This window comes from Eutrigla gurnardus (genome assembly GCF_963514095.1).
Source record: "Eutrigla gurnardus genome assembly, chromosome: 1".
Taxonomy (NCBI): domain Eukaryota; kingdom Metazoa; phylum Chordata; class Actinopteri; order Perciformes; family Triglidae; genus Eutrigla; species Eutrigla gurnardus.
Window position 1 is genome coordinate 12,837,698 of NC_139915.1, and position 20,142 is coordinate 12,857,839.

Sequence of the window (20,142 nt, forward strand, 5' to 3'; positions counted from 1 at the left end):
TAACTTTTATTCATGGATTTAGCTCTGCTTTTAACTCACTGCAAATTCACATTCCCCTTAAAGGCTAATTGATCTTAAAATGAATTCAGGGTTAATTCTCTGAATAAGAGGCTTTCTTTCCTGCCGTCCACAGAGGATCTGTGTAAGGGGGAACACAGGCTGCCCACAAGGTTGTGTACTTTCCCCTGTTCTATTATCTCTTTTCACAGATTTTTTGTATGTCATTTTGAACTGGTTCATGTTTGGACATTGCATTAACTCCACATTCAAACTGCTCCACAATCCTACTCCACAGACCGAAATACAAAAAGTTTTTCTGGTCATGCGGACTCTTTGTACCTTAAAAGGAAATATTCTTCTTAGACTATAACCCTCCACTCGCTAATTGATTAATTTTTGTATATTTCCAGGTAAGGTTTATTTTTGGCCCTAAACATCTGTGCCCATCTATGTGTCTGCTTTTTGTAGTGTGATGTCATTTCTTATGTCATGTGAGCTGAAGACAAATTTCCACCCCGGTGGACAATAATGATCTATCTTATCCTACCTATCTCATCTTAACTTAAGGTGGGCATGTTTTGTGGTAAAGAGGGTCTTGCTCTGACTTGTCTCAGAAGAAAAGTAATGAGGTTTATTTTGTGTATTATGTTATGCGCGGTGGACACATACTCTTGTCACTATGGTCAAAAATAGGCTCTTAACATAAAATTATACTTCATCACACACAGCATTTAAAGTGAAAACATAAGTTTAAGCATTTCGTACACAAAAACATTAATACTTAATACTAGCTTGCTGTTGAATTATAAGGAATACGATTCAATACAAACAAAATGAAGGACTATCATAGAAGCACAGACAAGTTAGAGAATCAGAAAGGAGTTTATTGCCAAGTATGTTAGTGTGCATCTCGGTGGTGGTCCCGATGAGGCCTGTTGCAGACGGGAAGAAACTGTTTTTGTGGCATGAGGTTCTGGTCTTGACAGACCTCAATGTCTTGCCGGAGGAGAATGTTTCAAAGAGATTGTGTCCGTGGTGGGAAGGCAGGTTGACAACCAGGTTTACTTCATTTAACAACCAACACCTAATAGTTGAGTTCTAAGAATAACCTGGTCAGGTAGTTGTTATAAAATTAAAATCCATGTGCAAAATGTATTAAACATTGTTGGTAAAAAAGAAATGGGATAATATCAATTACTAATTCATTCAATAAAGTAACTATTTTGAACCATTTATTAATACACATGTTGAATGTAAAAATAAAACAGAGAAGTAAATCAGTGTGAGCTGTAATTTGTTGTTGTGCTGTTTGTCTCATATATTATATATTTTGACGATGCATTTCATGATGAAAATAGATGTCATATGACAGAGTGTGAGTGTGTGTGTGTTTAGGTGAGAGGAGGACGGTGGTTTCCTGTACGAGGATAGCCAATAAAACCATGGAGGTGGTCAATGACAGCTACTGCCAACCTGAGAACAGACCAAAGCCACAAGTACGACTCTGCAACTCTCACACCTGCCAGTACAGGTGAGGCGCGCGCACACACACACACACACGGTCTCATTCATGAAACGTGAGCAGAACTAATTTGTGTGTAAACTGTTCACAGAGGGAAATGTATGTATTTCTACATTCATCAAAACATTATTAGCTCCAAACTTTTCGTATTTTGTAGCAATTCACATATGTAAGCTTCAGATTAGGTTTACCTGTCCCTGTCACACCACTACTAACAGAAGAACACATCACATCTGTTTCCTCAGCGACTATTTTGTGCCATTAATAATTTCAGAATAACTGAAACGGTTGTGCTAGTCAGTCCAAAGAGTTAATCCGATTATTATGTCTTTTTTAGATTAACTCAACACGACTCTAAAATCATCGTGCTGACTTACTTTGTTTTGAAATTCTCTTTAAAATGAACTGTTGTTTTTGACAGGTGGGTGACAGCAGAGTGGGGGTCCTGCTCCCTCACATGTGGTAAAGGTGTTCAGCAGAGGGAGGTGGTCTGTGTTTACCACCTACAGAACGGGTCTCTCATCCACACCAGGGACCTGTACTGTCAGGGAGGAAAACCTCCTGTCCTGCAGGACTGTGAGGGTCGACTCTGTCTCAGTGTGTGGGAGGCTTCAGAGTGGTCCAAGGTACGTCAAACACATTCTGTGTCTTGTGAAAACCAGGTGATCTTAAGGTGTACACAACTATCTGTGTGTTGCTAACTATGAATAAGTTAGCCAGCCTACTTCTGTGTAGCGTGTACTCCATGCCGTTTATCGATGAGAGAAGACACGGGCGCGTTCACAGAATCTGGTGCACGCGCACTGACCAGCACTCGATGGGAGGGATGGGAGGAGCTCGGTGGTAGAGGGGGAGGGGCGTGAGTGTTGTAAACATTCCAAATTTGACAATTTGTCAACTCGATCTGCCAGACTTGCCGACTGTAGCTTTAAATCTCAGTCAAATAGGAGTCCTACATTTAAGAGACCATGGGCACCTACGATGGAACTGATCAGTGTGATATCTTTGAGTTAGGCCTGTTCGATTCATCAATTTTAAATAGTAATCGCGATTATGTAGTTAGGACGATGTTAAAAACGTGAAAAATCGTAAAACTTTTCAAAAAGTTAAAGTTCTGCACTTTATTCATTCATTTTTGTTTAATGGACACACCTTAAAGGAAAACACCACTGCATTTCCATACTGAACTATGTTCTGCTCTGATCTTAGACGAGGTGATACATACCTCCCTCTCCTCTGTGCGTGCACTCAGGGGCTCTTGCGCGCACTCCGCGCAGCGCTAATTTGCTAGCATGTAGCTTGTCCCAGTATATTCCTTAGGATCCAAAGGGGGGTGAAGTTAGAAGCGACCAAGCACTTCCACGTTGTCCCTATTTAAATACGGTTACGTGAGTAGTTACACGACCCAAGTTTGGTTACACAAAATGAAACATGCCAATTTTTCTAAGCGGATAACAAGGATAACTATATAGTATGGCGGAATAACAACTGGAAGCACTTCGACGTCGGCGCAGTAATATCATCACTCCGCTCCCCCTCTTACTTCCGTCAATAGAACCTACGTGAGCTGCACGCCGTCGCCTGCACTACCTGTAGTAGTTTGTGCACAGTTGAGGAAGCATCAGGCTGTAGTAAGATAGTTTGTGAACAATCAAACATCATGGTTATAACGTGCATCGTACAGGGTTGTGAAAACAAGCAGAAGGTATATAGTCCCGTCATGTTTTGAGTGATGATATTACTGCGCCGACGTCGAAGTGCTTCCAGTTGTTATTCCGCCATACTATATAGTTATCCTTGTTATCCGCTTAGAAAAATTGGCATGTTTCATTTTGTGTAACCAAACTTGGGTCGTGTAACTACTCACGTAACCGTATTTAAAAAGGGACAACGTGGAAGTGCTTGGTCGCTTCTAACTTCACCCCCCTTTGGATCCTAAGGAATATACTGGGACAAGCTACATGCTAGCAAATTAGCGCTGCGCGGAGTGCGCGCAAGAGCCATTGAGTGCACGCACAGAGGAGAGGGAGGTATGTATCACCTCGTCTAAGATCAGAGCAGAACATAGTTCAGTATGGAAATGCGGTGGTGTTTTCCTTTTAAGATACATGTGAAAGTGAGGTTTTTCTCTTAATCCCAAAGGGATTGTTTTTTTTGTTTTTTTTTGTTTACAAGAGCTCTACAAGAAGATAAAGCCAGATGGCAAAAGTTCATTAATTGTTCTTTATATTAATCCCTTGAGGGATTTTTTGTTTAATAAGAGCAAGGTTTGCACTCAAATCCCAATGGGGAAATTATTTGCAAAATGTTCAATAAAAAACAGCATATTTGAAATAATTTCTTTGCCTTTTGTCATTTCACAAAATAATTGTAATCGAAAATCGGATTTTGAGAGAAGAAAATCGGGATTTTATTTTTGGGTAAAATCGAACAGCCCTATTTTGAGTTAATTAGTTTAACAAAATGTTCTTCCATCCAACAAGCAACAACCATTCATGCTGTCCCTGAGACAGCTTTAAACAGCAGCTACACTTCCAGGGTCATCGGGTCTCAGATGAAGTTTTATCTGTGTGTCAGCTGTGTAGAAATGAAAAGCAATTTTGTGGCGTTTGATGATTTGACCCTGTGGAGTACGCTATAGCAAACACAAGTTCGCTAGTCTTCTTTCTCTTTTCCATCACTCCCTCCAGTGTTCGTCAGACTGTGGTCAAGGCATTCACAAGCGGACAGTGTTTTGTACAAACCCCAAGGGTGTATGTGATCCTCAGTCCCAGCCCAGTCACGAGGAGCCCTGTGAGGACAACTCCAAATGTTACGAATGGAAGACCGGAGACTGGTCCAAGGTAAACCTACCTTCAAACACCACGGTTCATGTGTGGTTGTGAGGGTCCCCCTTTTTGAACAGGGGGACCGCCGTCTGCCACTTCTTAGGCAATGTCCACGCAATATTGAAGAGACGTGTCATCCAAGACAGCCCTTCCACTCCCAAAGCCTTCAGCACAGGCTTTGCCACTGTGGAGTTGTTTGACTACCTCAGTGACTTCCACCAGGGAAATTGAAGATGATAATATGATACATGATAATATATCATTATCATGTATCATGTAGAACTTACAGTTCTGCCTCTACATGGTCCTGTTAATCTGTTACTATTAAATATGGTGTAGCATATTCTTGTACAATAGAGCTCTGTCTAGTGAAAATCCAATAGCAGGGATTCCTTACATTGACTGGAAACAGCCTAGCAGTGTAAAGTCACACTGCTCAGATGTCCCAGGATGCTGCAGGGTACTGTAGACCTGAACATCATGTCTGTGTGCTAATTACTAAGTGCTAAGTAACTTTGATTGGCTGTTACAGTGCTCGTCATCCTGTGGGAAGGGCCTGCAGTCCCGAGTTGTCCAGTGTATGCACAAAGTGACTGGTCGCCATGGTAACGATTGCCCAGTGACACAGAGACCGCCCACCTACCGACCCTGTCACCAGGCTACCTGCAATGACAAAATCAATGTGAACACCATCACGTCCCCCAGGCTAGGTGAGACATCTCTGTTCTACACCTGAAGACCCAACATCATGCATTTCTGTATTTGTGCATACCATAAGGTTCATTATTAAAAGGGATGGAAGTTGGATTTGACATCTGAGGGCCTAGACAGGTATATCCCAAGATGGCCGCCAGTCCCCCAGGTCTTTTTTCCAAATGTGTTTCGTTTTGCAACAAGTGATGAGATGCATTTAATGTGTGATTAACAACTAAGTTGGGTGTGGTGATACTTTGGAGATCTCCAGAACCCAAGGACAAGCATTCGGTACAAGGTGAAATTACGTTTAAAAATGTTGCTAATGCATTTATTTAGAGCTTAGACACTGGATTGGACCTCTGCAATATAACCATACAAATTGAACAAATTACCTTTAACATGGTAAATCTGACTCAACATCATGTACTATTACTTTTTGGTACAATCCCACGTAGAAGATGGACTACTGGCTGAAACAAACAACATGTTTTGAGTTTTGTAAGCTGCCATCACTGCTGGAGTATTTTTCTCACTTTGAGGCTATGATGTTTTACATTGACTAGCTGCCTTCCCCCCTCCCCTTAGCTGCTCTGACCTACAAGTGCCTGGGGGACCAGTGGACGGTGTACTGCCGTGTGATCCGGGAGAAGGACCTGTGTCAGGACATGAGGTGGTACCAGCGCTGCTGTCAAACCTGTAGGGACTTTTATGCCAAGAAAATCCTGCATTAGATCAGTGACCAAACACACCACTGTAACACTCCTTTTGTGTAACTTTTTCCAATATGTTCAATGCTAAGTAAATATAATTGGAAGAAAACTATTTCTTAGTTTATGTAACTTTTAATATTTAAAAAAAGAAAATGGCAATACAGGTAAATGTACACTTTACATGGGCCTATACTATTCTCGATTTCATGAATATTTTTGCTGTACACCAAAAAAACAACAACTTTAAAACAATGTGAGCCTTTAAAATGTCAGTCAGACGGTATAATTGCACAGAATGATTGAAATAATTGTTTGATTTTTAGCTGTGAGAGTCTATCAGACAACATTATTATTATGAGTCAGCCAGAGCTTTCCTTTTCCTTTCTTCCTTTGTTAATTATGTGGTACACTGTATCTTTTACTTTGTTCTACTGCAATCTCAAATAACGAGTTAATATCTTTATATATAGTAGTAATATTAATATAATTAAGTATTACAGTTTTTCCTCAATCGCTTTGGCTCATTTTCACTTATGGGACATCACAATTATATAACAGGTCTACAAAAGGTGATTACTCACCCAAAAAAGGAATTCATGTTTACATCATTATTTGCCTTTTTTCCACAGTTAAATGCGTGATAAGGGGTTATATAATTAAAATTGAATTGAAAAAAATTCAATCAAAATTCAATCAAAATGAGAAAAAGTTGAGCCGTACTGGTCAAAATGTTTACATGTTTCCTCAACCCTGGCAATGAAACCTCTGTTGTTGACACTTTCTGCCTTAATGCTGGACTTGTTCAGATCTCAACGTTTCCTGTGAAAAACAAATACCACAGGTAACCATAGATATGCACATTTGTATACATTAAACGTATCTACTGTATACAGCATCAACTCATCCGCTTTGAACAGCATGCCATAAACGAGTGGTTAGTTTGCCAATTGTAAACAGTTGTGCTTAATCTTTCAAATCACAAAAACACAATGATTTCCTTGAATGAATGAGAAATTTGAATGTTTGAATTCAAAACTTGAGCCAAAAGTAAAGAGATTATTATGTCCACATTCCATTCCGCCAGTATATACAGTATATAAGTTATGTATGGCAACTGCAAATTCTATGAGTACAGGCGTAGCCCTCTAAGAGCTATCCCTACTGGGTTCATCGCATGTACAGAACATGTACAGTAATGAAGATTTTTTCGAGCCCTCAATGAGCCTCTCTTACCCTCCTTTCACATTCAAACGGAGGATGCAAGCCATAGTTCTCATAATTTAAACATTTCTTCAGCTGGTGTAAATTGAACAAGATGGGCCGACATCTTAGAATGCTACACCTACACACATAGAATCTGGAGTTATAAAACGTAACTATGATTATGGTCCCCATTCAGCCCACTAATCCGTGATGATCAGATTATAGGTGCACTGTTTAACACATGCATAAAAGCACTGAATCGGTAATGCTTTATCTGCCGTCCAGCACATGAACACTGAATGAGTCAGGGAAGATTCCGATACATCTCGCAGATAGCCCTCTTAAAACTAGCCTTGGTATCCATGTATTCATAGATAGCAGGCTGGTCCACGCTGACCTTGGGGTGGGGGGTGTGGTGATTACAGACTCCCTACAGCCAATGGGAAGGCTGCCACTGAAGGGCTGGTGCTGAAAACTCTTAAGATATCACCACTAACTCCCAGTGGTTAGTCGGAGGTAGTTGATAATTCTTTAAGGTCAGCAATGCACATTTTAAATGAGTCATTGTCATTATGAAAGTATGAGGAAGTTGCTGTGGTACCTGCTGCTGTAAAGTGTGTTGCAGCAGCGAGCTTTTGTTTTGAAGGTCTGATGAGGGATGTATCAATCAGGCTGTCTGTCCACAGACAGACACACAGCTAGACCTCTTCACCTTCTTCACTTCTTCACATGAGTGATGACAATCAAAGACAAATGGGGGCACAACTAATGTTGCAAGTGTGGACGTAAGACAAGGCGACAGCTCTTAGAAGGCAAAGCAAATATTGGACTGCCAAATACCTGGTTAAGATTTGTCCTTTCAAGTGTCCCATGTACAAATTCAGACACTCTTTAATCCATGTTTGTTTACACATATGCACCCCTGTTGGCCAAATGACCGATCTGATTACAACCCCTCTTGGTTTTCCTGGAAACAAGTCCAGAATGTGGTGGTAATGCAATGGAAGGTGTTTGCTAACTGACAAGAACACCTTTTTATCCAATACAGAAACAGGGATGAATTCTTCATGAACTCCCCTCCCTCACCCACACACATTACTGCTCTGCATGTTTTACACACAGTACACCAGCAGTACAACAACATGAGATAATCACATGCACCACTCAGTGTGATTATCATTCAAATCCACAATTGATATGCACTTTCTACAGACAGACTTTGTTCTGCCTGTACATGTGTCATAGAAAGGTGATCCTAATAATACATTATGTAATAATATTATATACAAGAAACAAACAATGTTGTTGCTATCAATGGCGTTGGCTGGAAATAATGATCTTTAATACTTACTAAATATTTGTCACCAGCAGCTGTTGATCTGTCTGTCCTCTTTGCAGTCGTGGTGCTCACATGTAACAATGGTGTTTTCCAAGTGGTTGAGTGGTGCTTCACTATTCATCAGTGTTAACACTTATCTGTTTTCATATGTTGTAGGATTATTTAAATGACGTTGCCTTTTTTAAATATTTTTTTTTTTGCCAACGTAGTGCAAATGTCCTTAATTATTCCTGTACTGTACTTGTTTTAGCTGCACATACAGTATGTTTGGTACATTAACTGACACTACCTGTATTTTATGGTGCTGATTTGGAAGTGAGTAAATAATCTATTTATACAGCAGTTTAACCATTTGTTGTGCTGTGTAAATAATCTATTTATACAGCAGTTTAACCATTTGTTGTGCTGTGTACTCACTATATTTGTACTGTGTCTCATATTCAACAGACCGTTGAGAAAGAACCTGAATGGTTCGAAACAAATTCTACTGTAAAGTGATTCTCTTTATTTTCTTATAATAAATTATGAGATTTTACATGGAGAAAGAAACCTGTATGACCCACTATTAAGGTATGTTTAAACATTTATTTACCATTAAACCAGAATGCAGACTGCTCTCTTCCTCTTCCTGTCTCACAGCACACTGCCATGCTCAAGTATAGCACCAATTAAAGTAATTGCAAACACACATAAGAACATTTTTAGGCGTTGATATTTTTTCAATAATTATATACCCTCCTGTGAAGCATCTGTAAAGACTTTTCATGACAACATGGCAAACACCAAAAGCTGAAGAGTCCCGGAGACACAGAGATTACGGTTTGCCCAAAGAGTCGGTTCTTTATACCGAGTTAATTCACTGACACGGTGGAATTGGTTGTCGGCAGCAAATAAGCCGGTTCTTATTCAAATGTAGTTTTGCCTTTATCGTCTGTCCCAGTAGCTGCGAATACATAACCTACGCTTTTACCAAGGCTTCTTGTTTTATGGTGTTTAACATTATTCTCCTGGTCCACTAGCGCCTACTGGCTAGAGCTACCACAGCGACCATGAGAACTGTGATAGATGTCCATGAGACCGAGTCCACAGCAATTCAGCAGACTCTCATGCTGACTGTGTTTTAAAGCAGTCACTGAAGCGGTGAATATGACTCTGGAATATTACATTCAACTTTATACACTCAACAAAAATATAAACGCAACACTTTTGTTTTTGCTCCCATTTTTCATGAGATGGACTTAAAGATCTAAAATTCACTCCAGATACACAATATTACCATTTCTCTCAAACATTGTTCACAAATCTGTCTAAATGTGTGATAGTGAGCACTTCTGCTTTGCTGAGATAATCCATCTCACCTTACAGGTGTGCCACATCAAGATGCTGATCTGACATCATGATTAGTGCACAGGTGTACCTTATACTGCCCACAATAAAAGGCCACTCTGAAATGTGCAGTTTTGTCTCACAGCAAAATGCCACAGATGCCACAAGCATTGAGGGAGCGTGCAATTGGCATGCTGACAGCAGGAATGTCAACCAGATCTGTTGCTCGTGCATTGAATGTTCATTTCTCCACCATAAGCCGTCTCCAAAGGTGTTTCAGAGAATATGGCAGTACATCCAACTGGCCTCACAACCGCAGACCGCGTGTAACCACACCAGCCCAGGACCTCCACATCCAGCAGGTTCACCTCCAAGATCGTCTGAGACCAGCCACTCAGACAGCTGCTGAAACAATTGGTTTGCATAACCAAACAATTTCTGCACAAACTGTCAGAAACCGTCTCAGGGAAGCTCAACTGCATGCTCGTCGTCCTCATCGGGGTCTTGACCTGACTCCAGCTCGTCGCCGTAACAGACTTGAGTGGGCAAATGCTCACATTCGATGGCGTCTGGCACGTTGGAGAGGTGTTCTCTTCACGGATGATTCTCGGTTTACATTGTTCAGGGCAGATGGCAGACAGCGTGTGTGGCGTCGTGTGGGTGAGCGCTTTGCTGATGTCAATGTTGTGGATCGAGTGGCCCATGGTGGTGGTGGGGTTATGGTATGGGCAGGCATCTGTTATGGATGAAGAACACAGGTGCATTTTATTGATGGCATTTTGAATGCACAGAGATACCGTGATGAGATCCTGAGGCCCATTGTTGTGCCATACATCCATGAACATCACCTCATGTTTCAGCAAGATAATGCACGGCCCCATGTTGCAAGGATCTGTACACAATTCTTGGAAGCTGAAAATGTCCCAGTTCTTGCATGGCCAGCATACTCACCGGACATGTCACCCATTGAGCATGTTTGGGATGTGCTTGACCGGCGTATACGACAGCGTGTACCAGTTCCCACTAATATCCAGCAACTTCGCACAGCCATTGAAGAGGAGTGGACCAACATTCCACAGGCCACAATTGACAATCTGATAAACTCTATGCGAAGAAGATGTGTTGCACTGCATGAGGCAAATGGTGGTCACACCAGATACTGACTGGTTCTGAGTCCCCAGACCCCCAATAAAGCAAAAAAATGCACATTTCAGGGTGGCCTTTTATTGTGGACAGTCTAAGGCACACCTGTGCACTAATCATGATGTCAGATCAGCATCTTGATGTGGCACACCTGTGAGGTGGGATGGATTATCTCAGCAAAGCAGAAGTGCTCACTATCACACATTTAGACAGATTTGTGAACAATGTTTGAGAGAAATGGTAATATTGTGTATCTGGAATGAATTTTAGATCTTTAAGTCCATCTCATGAAAAATGGGAGCAAAAACAATAGTGTTGCGTTTATATTTTTGTTGAGTGTAGGTATATCACATTTTTGTTTTGTTCCATGTTTTAGTGCACAGTGTAGTTTGTTAATGGAGTCAAATCAAATGAAAGTATTGAGCGCATTTAAACACAACAGGAGGGACAAACAAACAGTGAGAAAAGGGCCTTTTTTTTCACGCAAAGTGGAGACCAATCAGCTAACCGGTTCTTAAAACTACAACTGACCGGACCGCCCAGTTCGCAACACTGAGTCGGTGATCCTGTCTCTCTGAGATGCAGCTAAACAGCTGGAGGAAATCCAGTAAGAGGATATTTCCGGGTTGTTGAACCATAAACATCAACATAGTTTTGAAAACAGCTATAAACAGCCCCCGGTACACCCCCTGTGAATGATACACACGTATGCAATAACAATTTACAAATGCTTTATGTGCTAGAAAAAGGATTTTAGCAGTAGCTTCAAATGAAATTATGTTAAATTTAGGCTCTTTAATTATTCCAATTTTAGATTTTTATCTAAATTAAATGTTTTAAATGTTTAACAGGTTTTACAGCACACAGTGTCAGTTTTACTGATATTTTACCAAATAATAAGCTAATAACCTATTTAAAGTGTAAGTTTGGCGGAAATTGAAAATAAAGCTATTTTCTGAATGAAAATACATCAACTAAGCCGTGGAGGAAGTAATTTTCGCTCATCACGCAGTTCAGAGCTAGCACGGGTGGGAGCTAGAGTCCAAAATCGCAAACAGTGGGTTAGCATGGGGCCAACAGCCACACGCTTTCAAAATCGCATTTTTAAACCACTAACATTGCTCAAAACAGCGCCAAACCTCGTCAGCAGCTTGCTCTGGGTGTCTACACATAAAACGAAGCACCAACAACTCAGTTCATGAACCCGAAGTTTATAACAGAAGACAGTTAAGAACACTCACCAATTCTACCCCTGCCAGCTCCTCGCGAAGGATAGTCCGTAAGTGTCGATTACCGAACGCAGCTCTCGTGTTCCCGTGTGAGATCTCGCGTGACATGTATGTGCTTCAGATAAGGCTGCTGTCTTGAACTGATTGGAAGTGTATACAAACTATCCCGACGTTTTTACCCACCGTTATTAACTTATATTTGGCCAAACTGCCACTAATTTAAAAGTATACTCGTTTTATTCTGGGCGAAATCTTCAGTTTCACTTTCACTTTTGCATTGCGTTCGGTAATCGACACTTACGGACTATCCTTCGCGAGGAGCTGGCAGGGGTAAATTTGAGGGATGTAGCTTTGTGTCAGAATGTGTAGCAAGCAACCTTATGGGAGCATCTCCAGTTGCATATTGAAAGTGGGACAAAAGTACCTTGCCCATATGATAACTGTTCCAAGACTTTTTCTGTCCGTTCATCTTTCACCTCACACATCAGTCTGAAACTTAAAAAAAGAACATGCACCTCTAGTGCTGCCGCTGCCAGCACAGCTAGCTTGTCAAAAGTGAAATGACCAAAACATCTCAAACAGGTTTAGATGAAAATGCAATTCTATCTTGATGATAATGCTCTATTAAGATGAAAAATGTAGGAATGAGACATTATAACTATATTTTTTCCTTATGTTTTGTTATGCAGATCCAAAGAGTCCCCAGTCGACCACCTCTTCACGTGTTTCTTCCCCTAGTACTGTGCCTTCCCTTTCTATGTCATTCTCAGATGAGCCTTCCACCAGTCAACCACAACAGAGGTTATACCAAAAAGATACCAGCTATAGCTACTACTTTTGCCCAGTGTAAAACCAAAAAGGCAAGTCAGTTTCAGCTGAAACTATACAGTGGAAAGCACTATAACTGTTTACTGTGTAGGTATTCTTTCTGAAGTTATTATGTGAAGTGCTTTTTTGTACCTTTTTGTTAATCTAAATTCTAATACTCATATGTGACAACAACTCCTGCCGATGCAGAGGAACAGTTGGTCCTTCCCAGCACCCCAAGGGTCATTGCACTAGGTAAAACTGTCATTCAATAAAAGCAGATACACAGAGGATATAGCCAGGTAACTTTTGTAGCAGTTCAGCTTTACATATCTATCTATATGTGTGTGTGTGTGTGTGTGTGTGTGTGTGTATATGTGTGTCATTTCAGATGTCATAATTTAAAAAGATAATTTAGGCCCCTCTAATTGTTTGGGCGGTATTTGCCATTGTATATAGAGCACATTACATTTACATTTACATTTACATTTAGGTCATTTAGCAGACGCTTTTGTCCAAAGCGACTTACAATAAGTACATGGTGTATGTGACATTTGTCCTCTGGATTTACCCTAGACTAGTGAGGAAGTGTCATTACTGCAATGCCCAGGGAGTACATTTCAACACATTGACTTGGAGGGCCGTGGTTGAGCCGGTGATCCTCTGATAACTAGACACCCTCCTACCCACTCAGCCACTGCCGCACTGGGCACAAGTAAAGAGGGAATGCAGAGTCAGACATTACTTACATGTAATTGAATTGTTGTTTTATGTTTGATTATTACAGGAGACACTGTGTGGTCTGCTAATAGATGGATGCTGTCCATAGAGGGCCGTGTTGTAATACCACATTCACCTCCCATGCCGGGTTTCACAACTGCCTTGGCCGTTTTCTTTGCCAGTTTCTATGTATTCAATATTGAATATCAGGTGGAAGCAGTCACAACACTGGAATTTGTTCAGAGGTATTGCCAATAACATTCTAACTTAACTTTGAACTACAAATATTTTTAAAAATCCCAGAACACTTCACAGTGGTGAAAGAACACTAATTTGTATTCCAAGATGAAAACACAGAATTGGAGACATTTTAAAAGGATTTATACATAGTTGTCTTCATTAAATGAACATAATTGCTCTAAGGAAATACAAGTCTTTTGATCAAAACACAAATCGGCATCTAAGCCATTTCTATGTTTTAACAGTTAGGAGGCACATTGACAAAAAATATTTGACTGTTAAAGTTCATATCCTTTCAGGTTGATCCTAACCCTGAACTACATATTTTCCATATAATTATAAAATATGAGTTTTATCTTTTGATAAACTTTTTGATCTGTCCTGAGGACTTCTGTTGAACTGATGTGTTCATCAAACTGGCCAAGAAATATATTAACTTCCATTGTCAATTCTATTAGGTTCCTTGCCAGGATCAATCCTGATTCCAGCAAGTGCACAGCCAAGGTCCAGAGAAGCCGGAAAACTGGCAGAACTGTAAAGCGAAAGACATCTGATATGAGTCCATGCGTCATTTCCTTCATGAATGCTTCTCTGCATTTGACTGGCAAAACAACTAGATTAAGGTGAGGTTCTGATTTTAGCCATCAAATCCATGAAGATGGGTTTAGTTTGTATTTGACAAAGTTTTGAGATCTTAGTCTAAATAATGTTTAACTACTTACCACTGAAGAAATAGTCGGCACTAATTAAATTCCCTTTATTAATCTGGTATCCTTTCAAAAAAGCTACACGTTTACTCTTAAAGACATGTCCTCTCAAAACGACTTTTCTAAAAATATATCAGATAAATATTGTTTTCTGACCTTTTTTTTTTGCATAGATCTTTCAGTCAACCTCTGTTCTTACTAAATTTGTATTTTTTCTTTGGTTTTTAATAATTTTGGGCAATTTAATAACGCATACGCCAGTCTTCTGGTATCAGACCCTTGGATATGTCAAAGATTAGTAACAAAACTGATTTTTATGGGATGGATGTTTTTGTTTTTATTTTATCTCGCGAGTGCGACTTACTATCACGCATGTGTGACTTACTGTACCTCGCGCGCAAGATGGTAAGTCGCACGTGTGAGATAACTGGCCTTCACGAGATAGTAACTAAGATGCACTGGCACTCTGGCTCAAATTATTGAATAAAAGTGAACGTTGTGGTGTTAGTTAAAAAATGATGGGACGCTGGAATCATGAACAAGTGCCATTTACTTCAACAACTTAATTAATTTATTTCATAAATTAATTATAACCAAACTACTATTACCTTGACAACTCCTCCATCATCATGGCTAGTATAGTAGCTATTAAAACCTACACCTGGACACTCAAAATGCATATTACATGTACCTCTTACCATTACATAATAACAGTAAGACACTTTCTTTTCTTAATTAATTTAGATTCTGAGATGGTCTCGATCCATGATAAGCCTTCACTTAACCGACTGCACTGCCTAATAACGTCAAAATGCGCATGAATTCATATCACGCATGTGCGAATACAAAGTCGCGCGCGCGAGATAGTATGTGGCGCGTGCAAGATAATAAATAAAACATCCATGTCACCTCTAGGGCTCCGTAGATTTTGATGCATTATTAGTTAAGTTTTTCAATTTTACTCACACTTATACCCTTAGGGGACATTGTCCCATAGACTTCTATTATAACCATATTTTTGGATTGCAGAGCTATAACAGTTTAGATCTACTGCATTCTTCAGTAAAAACAACAATATCAGTGTTTCTGAATGTTATTTCTTCACTTTGTTGTCCAATTTTGCTGATGTATGGCATTGTTGAACATACGATACCAGTCAAAAGTTTGCTGAGATCTTCCCATTCACTTGAGAAAGTGTCCAAACTTTTGACTGGTACTACATAATGGTGTTCATGATTAATTGGTTATGAAATTAAGAACAGCTATTACATTATGAACACAGCACCATGATTCAAGGTTTTTCAAGGAAATACTGCTTTAAAGCTGCAGTACAGCATTGCTTTAGGCATATTGACCTACTACTTGCACAAATATGGGTTGTTTATACACTTATTTACTATGATTGTTTACTTTTCAGTAGGGATGGGTAAAAATATCGATTCAGCAATGCATTGCGATTCTTTTCCCCGCAATTCAATATCGATTCAGCCATTTTCTGAATCGATTCAAGCCCCTGGCCAGTGGGGGCGCTGTGACCGACACCCTCGTGTGATTTGCGCTGTACGGACGGGGGCCGCACTAGACCAAACCATTACAATATGGCTACCGGAGTGTGTACAGCGTTCACACCGGCCACGGAAGCGTCGCGAATAGGCGCGGAGGGTAGCCCGCTTCCTTTCGGCGCCCTTGTTAAGCGATAGTGTAGTTCACACCAGACACGGAGTGCCGCGAATAGGCGCCGTGAAGCATTTCAGTGTCTGCTCTATTTTTTGCGCATGCTGCGAGCGAACGCGTCAGTTCTGGCAGGAAATCACACAAAGAGACACGAGACAATCCGGTCAATTTTCAAAATAAAAGCAATTTTCAAAATAAAATACCGCGATTGACAAATGCGATCATATTTGTGTATCTCAACTCGCACTCGGAAACAGGAAGAGAAAATACATTTAATAAATGTGAAGAGTAGATAAACAAATATGTGCATTTCAACTGTATATCTGCACTACTACTGTCTATTACCATAGCTTCCGCGGCCGGTGTGAACCCGTTACATGCACTGTAGTTCAGTGTTTAAGCAGTGTCCTGTTTTATCATGCCATGAGTTATACCACGGCTGTTCATAACACTGCATGAAAAGTCGGATTTTCGTCCCTGTAAACGCCCGGAAATCTCCCTAATTTTCGGGAGTTAACGACAATTTACAGGCTGCGAACGCCGCGTTCGTCTGTGCCGAAAATTGTCGAAAACGAACCACAGCGAAGGCTCTAATTAGCATATGAATAGCAGCGAAACCGCGCCTGGCCAGAGATGGCTTGAATATCCTCACTCAGGATTGGATGAAACCACTAGTTTTAAACAAGTATAATCGCTCGTGATTGGTTGGCAGATCTGGTCATTATAAATGTAAAGCCAACCCACGTTGGCAGATCTGTCACTATTGGTCAACCTGATGAGTCATTATAAATGTAAACCCCACCCCCGTTGGCAGATGTGTTACTATTGGTCACACTGGGTCTTTTAAACAAGAATAATCACTAGTGATTGGTTAGCAGATCTATCACTATATATATATATATACATACACATATATGTTTATATATATGTATGTATATTTATACATATATATACACACACATATATTTATTTTTATTTATTTATATATTTATAAATATAAATATGAATGAATTTATTGAGGAAAGGAAAAATTGCCAGGAGGAAGTATTCAAAGAAAGAGCTTTATTGACAACACAACACACAACTGTACAAATTTGCCCACACAACAAACAAATGAACTGGCGACATTCTGTCCGAATTTGGTCAATTTTACAGCCGCCTGCGGTGCGTGGCCCTGTACTTGGGAGTCTTCTCTAATCGCGACTGTAGAGTCACACAGAGCTCGGTGAGCTCCTGGCTACGAGAGGATGGAGGTCGCACAATCCATCCAGACACCCCGCCAACGACGCCGTCCTCCTCATCAGACATCATGTCTGTGGTGGCGCACTTCCAACGGTCCACCTCATCGCCAGCAAGCACACTCCGTCTCGCTTCCAGCAGCTGTAAAACGATCAATAAAGACAATCAGTACTGCGCGATGCACTGCGCATGGACACAACACATCTATTAATGCACCTGAAAAATAGGTTTAGGTAGGTTTGGTCACATTGACCAAAAACGGATCTAATAAATCTAATAAGTCTTACCCTCTTTCTCCTGGAACGACTCCGAGCTGACGTCTTCACAGCTTCCGCCTGCGATGCGAGATCAGGCTGTGTGTGTCTGAAGCTCCTGCGTAGCGTTTCATAGTATGTCTTACAGGCAGCTGGAAAACAATTAAATGAGTGGTATGAATAAGAAAACTTAAGTCACAGTAAAATTAAAACAAGGAAGAAGAAAACAGTAAAAGTTACTTACACACAATGGCGTCACTATCAACGTCATAGAAATCCGGACTTGCGGACAAAGCTCCGAGCAAGTAAGAGGTCACAGCTTCGTTATGAGGCGAGGTTCGTCTGTGAAAACAAAATGAACAGTTAAGATCGGTATCTACTGTTAACGCATCTATTTCCTTATACAGCAGAATGAAAGCATATTCTTTAAATCGTACCCTTGCTCCGGTTCGTAGCGCCTACACTTCGTCTCCGAGTTGTGAAGACGGCGTACTGCTTCCTGTAAAAGACCAACAACATACACTTAACAAAGCAACTTAACGTTACACTGGTTCCTCTCTCTTGTTCTTTTACAAGGCTACTATGCTACTTTTAGCTTGGACTATTAGCTTTTAAGCTACTTTTAGCTTGGGCTTGCTTTGCTAATTTTAGCTTAGCTAGCAGTCACCGAACATATTCTTACCGCAATCATCCTGAGAGTCTCCAGCAGTCCTGGATATAAGAATTATAACATTTAAACCACATTTTCTTAAGTGAAGCCTCTCAGAGCAGCATCCCTCCTGCCGGTGAACGTGAACGTCTCCTCATAGTTCCCTCCACTGAATGAGGCGCTCGGTGTCTGCATCCGTCCCTTTAACGGACAACGGTGCACGGCGTTATTAATCACCGTTAGTAAATATATAACCACGGTTTAACATAAGCAATATATTATTAGTTAACGTCGGTAAAAACGGCACATTTTCCGCTTCGCTTGCGCTCGCTAACCCCGCTAGCCGGCTGGCAGGACCTTCGATTCGTAACGTTAACGTACAATACCAACAACAATAAAGTAACGTTCAATATTAATACGATTTAAAAGTCAGCTGGAAACATAAAAGTAGTGATGTGACTTCCGAAACGGGCGTGTCGGCGCTTCTCTGAACTCCCGGATCGAAACGTTTCGAAACGATGTGCCGAAGAGCGGTTCTGAAACGCGCATGTCACGTGACTGTAGTTCAGTGATTGAAGGAACGCCTCTATGTTTCGAAACGGCTATTCCAAGACGGGCAGATCCTTTGAAATACTGGCAAGAGTGACGTGCTGTCTTCCCTAATTTGTACCAACTGACTAAGACATTTTTAAGTGTCCCTGCAACAAGTGTACCTGTGAAAGGATTTTTTCAAAAGCAGGGGAAGTGTTATCCAAAAAAAAAAGAAACAGACTCAGCTCAAAAAGAGCTGAACAAATATTATTTTTGAATAAAAATATTTGATTATTGTATTGCATATAACAATGTGTCATTTATTTATTTTTAATAATGTTTCTTTAATTCAACCTGTATTCTACTTAAATTAAGGAAACCTAAGACCGGCTCATTTCATAGTGGCACATAATTAGGAGTTTTCTTTGGCGCGAGCATGTAGTTCACAGAAGTGGCCAGGAGATGCCACTGTAGAGTCAGGTTTCATATTCGTTTCAAGGCTTCAACACAGACTGAAACATCGCTTCGAACTGTTTCGAAGCTTCCCTTTGCCCATCACTACATACAAGTCAAGTTACACTATACTTACATGTGTACGCGGTTTGTGTCGGGCTGTCGCCAGAATCACCGCAGTCGTCCGCCATTATCCAAAACTTGTGAAGTCAGACGAGCCGCAATGCATTTTGGGAAGTTGAGTAGATTTAGCAAGGTCCGCTGTATACTCAGAAATTCTTGCCAATGGAGTATACATCCGGGCATTTCTCGCGTACACAAATTCACATACTATTGTATGTGAACGCACTACATACTCAAATTTACGTCACAATTAAGTACGAGTAGGACGTTAGTATGGCATTTCGAACACAGCCGAGATCTATGATCTATGAACCCATCCTTGACCCTCTAGCAGAACTACGACCAGCCATTATAAAGCAGTTTATAGTTGTTAATGTTGTGTCAAAAGGTACTGCATTTAAACATGTTTTTGCGCAAGTTTCCTGGCTTCATCCCCATCCGGACAGACATTTTTATGGAAAGCCAATAGAAGTTTGGAGCTTGCAGGGAACAGACACGTCATACCCAGCATCATTTCTGCCTGTTGAGCGCATTGCTGGGAGATGTGTGGTTAACACATCCACTGTGCATTTAAGCAAGACCAAAGAAAGGGTCACTGTAGTCATGCCACTATGCACAGTGGTTGAGCTCTAGGAGACTGTGATGTTGTTTACATGAATGTACATTTTACCTTTGTGGCAAAGCCTGATTAAAAGTAATTGTTGAAGCAAATTGTTTTGTGTATCTTTGAATGAAGATGAAATTAAGTT

The 20,142-nt window shown here is 40.6% G+C and overlaps 1 protein-coding gene across 1 annotated transcript in view; it reads left to right on the plus strand.

The window, feature by feature from the left end:
* adamts17 (ADAM metallopeptidase with thrombospondin type 1 motif, 17) overlaps positions 1 to 8,912 on the plus strand; it is a 41,026-nt gene extending 32,114 nt beyond the window's left edge. The window contains exons 19-23 of the mRNA XM_084019134.1: positions 1,396 to 1,531; positions 1,944 to 2,148; positions 4,213 to 4,365; positions 4,883 to 5,060; positions 5,632 to 8,912. Of these exons, the coding sequence (XP_083875260.1) occupies positions 1,396 to 1,531; positions 1,944 to 2,148; positions 4,213 to 4,365; positions 4,883 to 5,060; positions 5,632 to 5,777 (818 nt within the window). The 3' untranslated portion in view covers positions 5,778 to 8,912. The remainder of the gene's footprint in view (positions 1 to 1,395; positions 1,532 to 1,943; positions 2,149 to 4,212; positions 4,366 to 4,882; positions 5,061 to 5,631) is intronic.
* Positions 8,913 to 20,142: the final 11,230 nt, after the last annotated feature.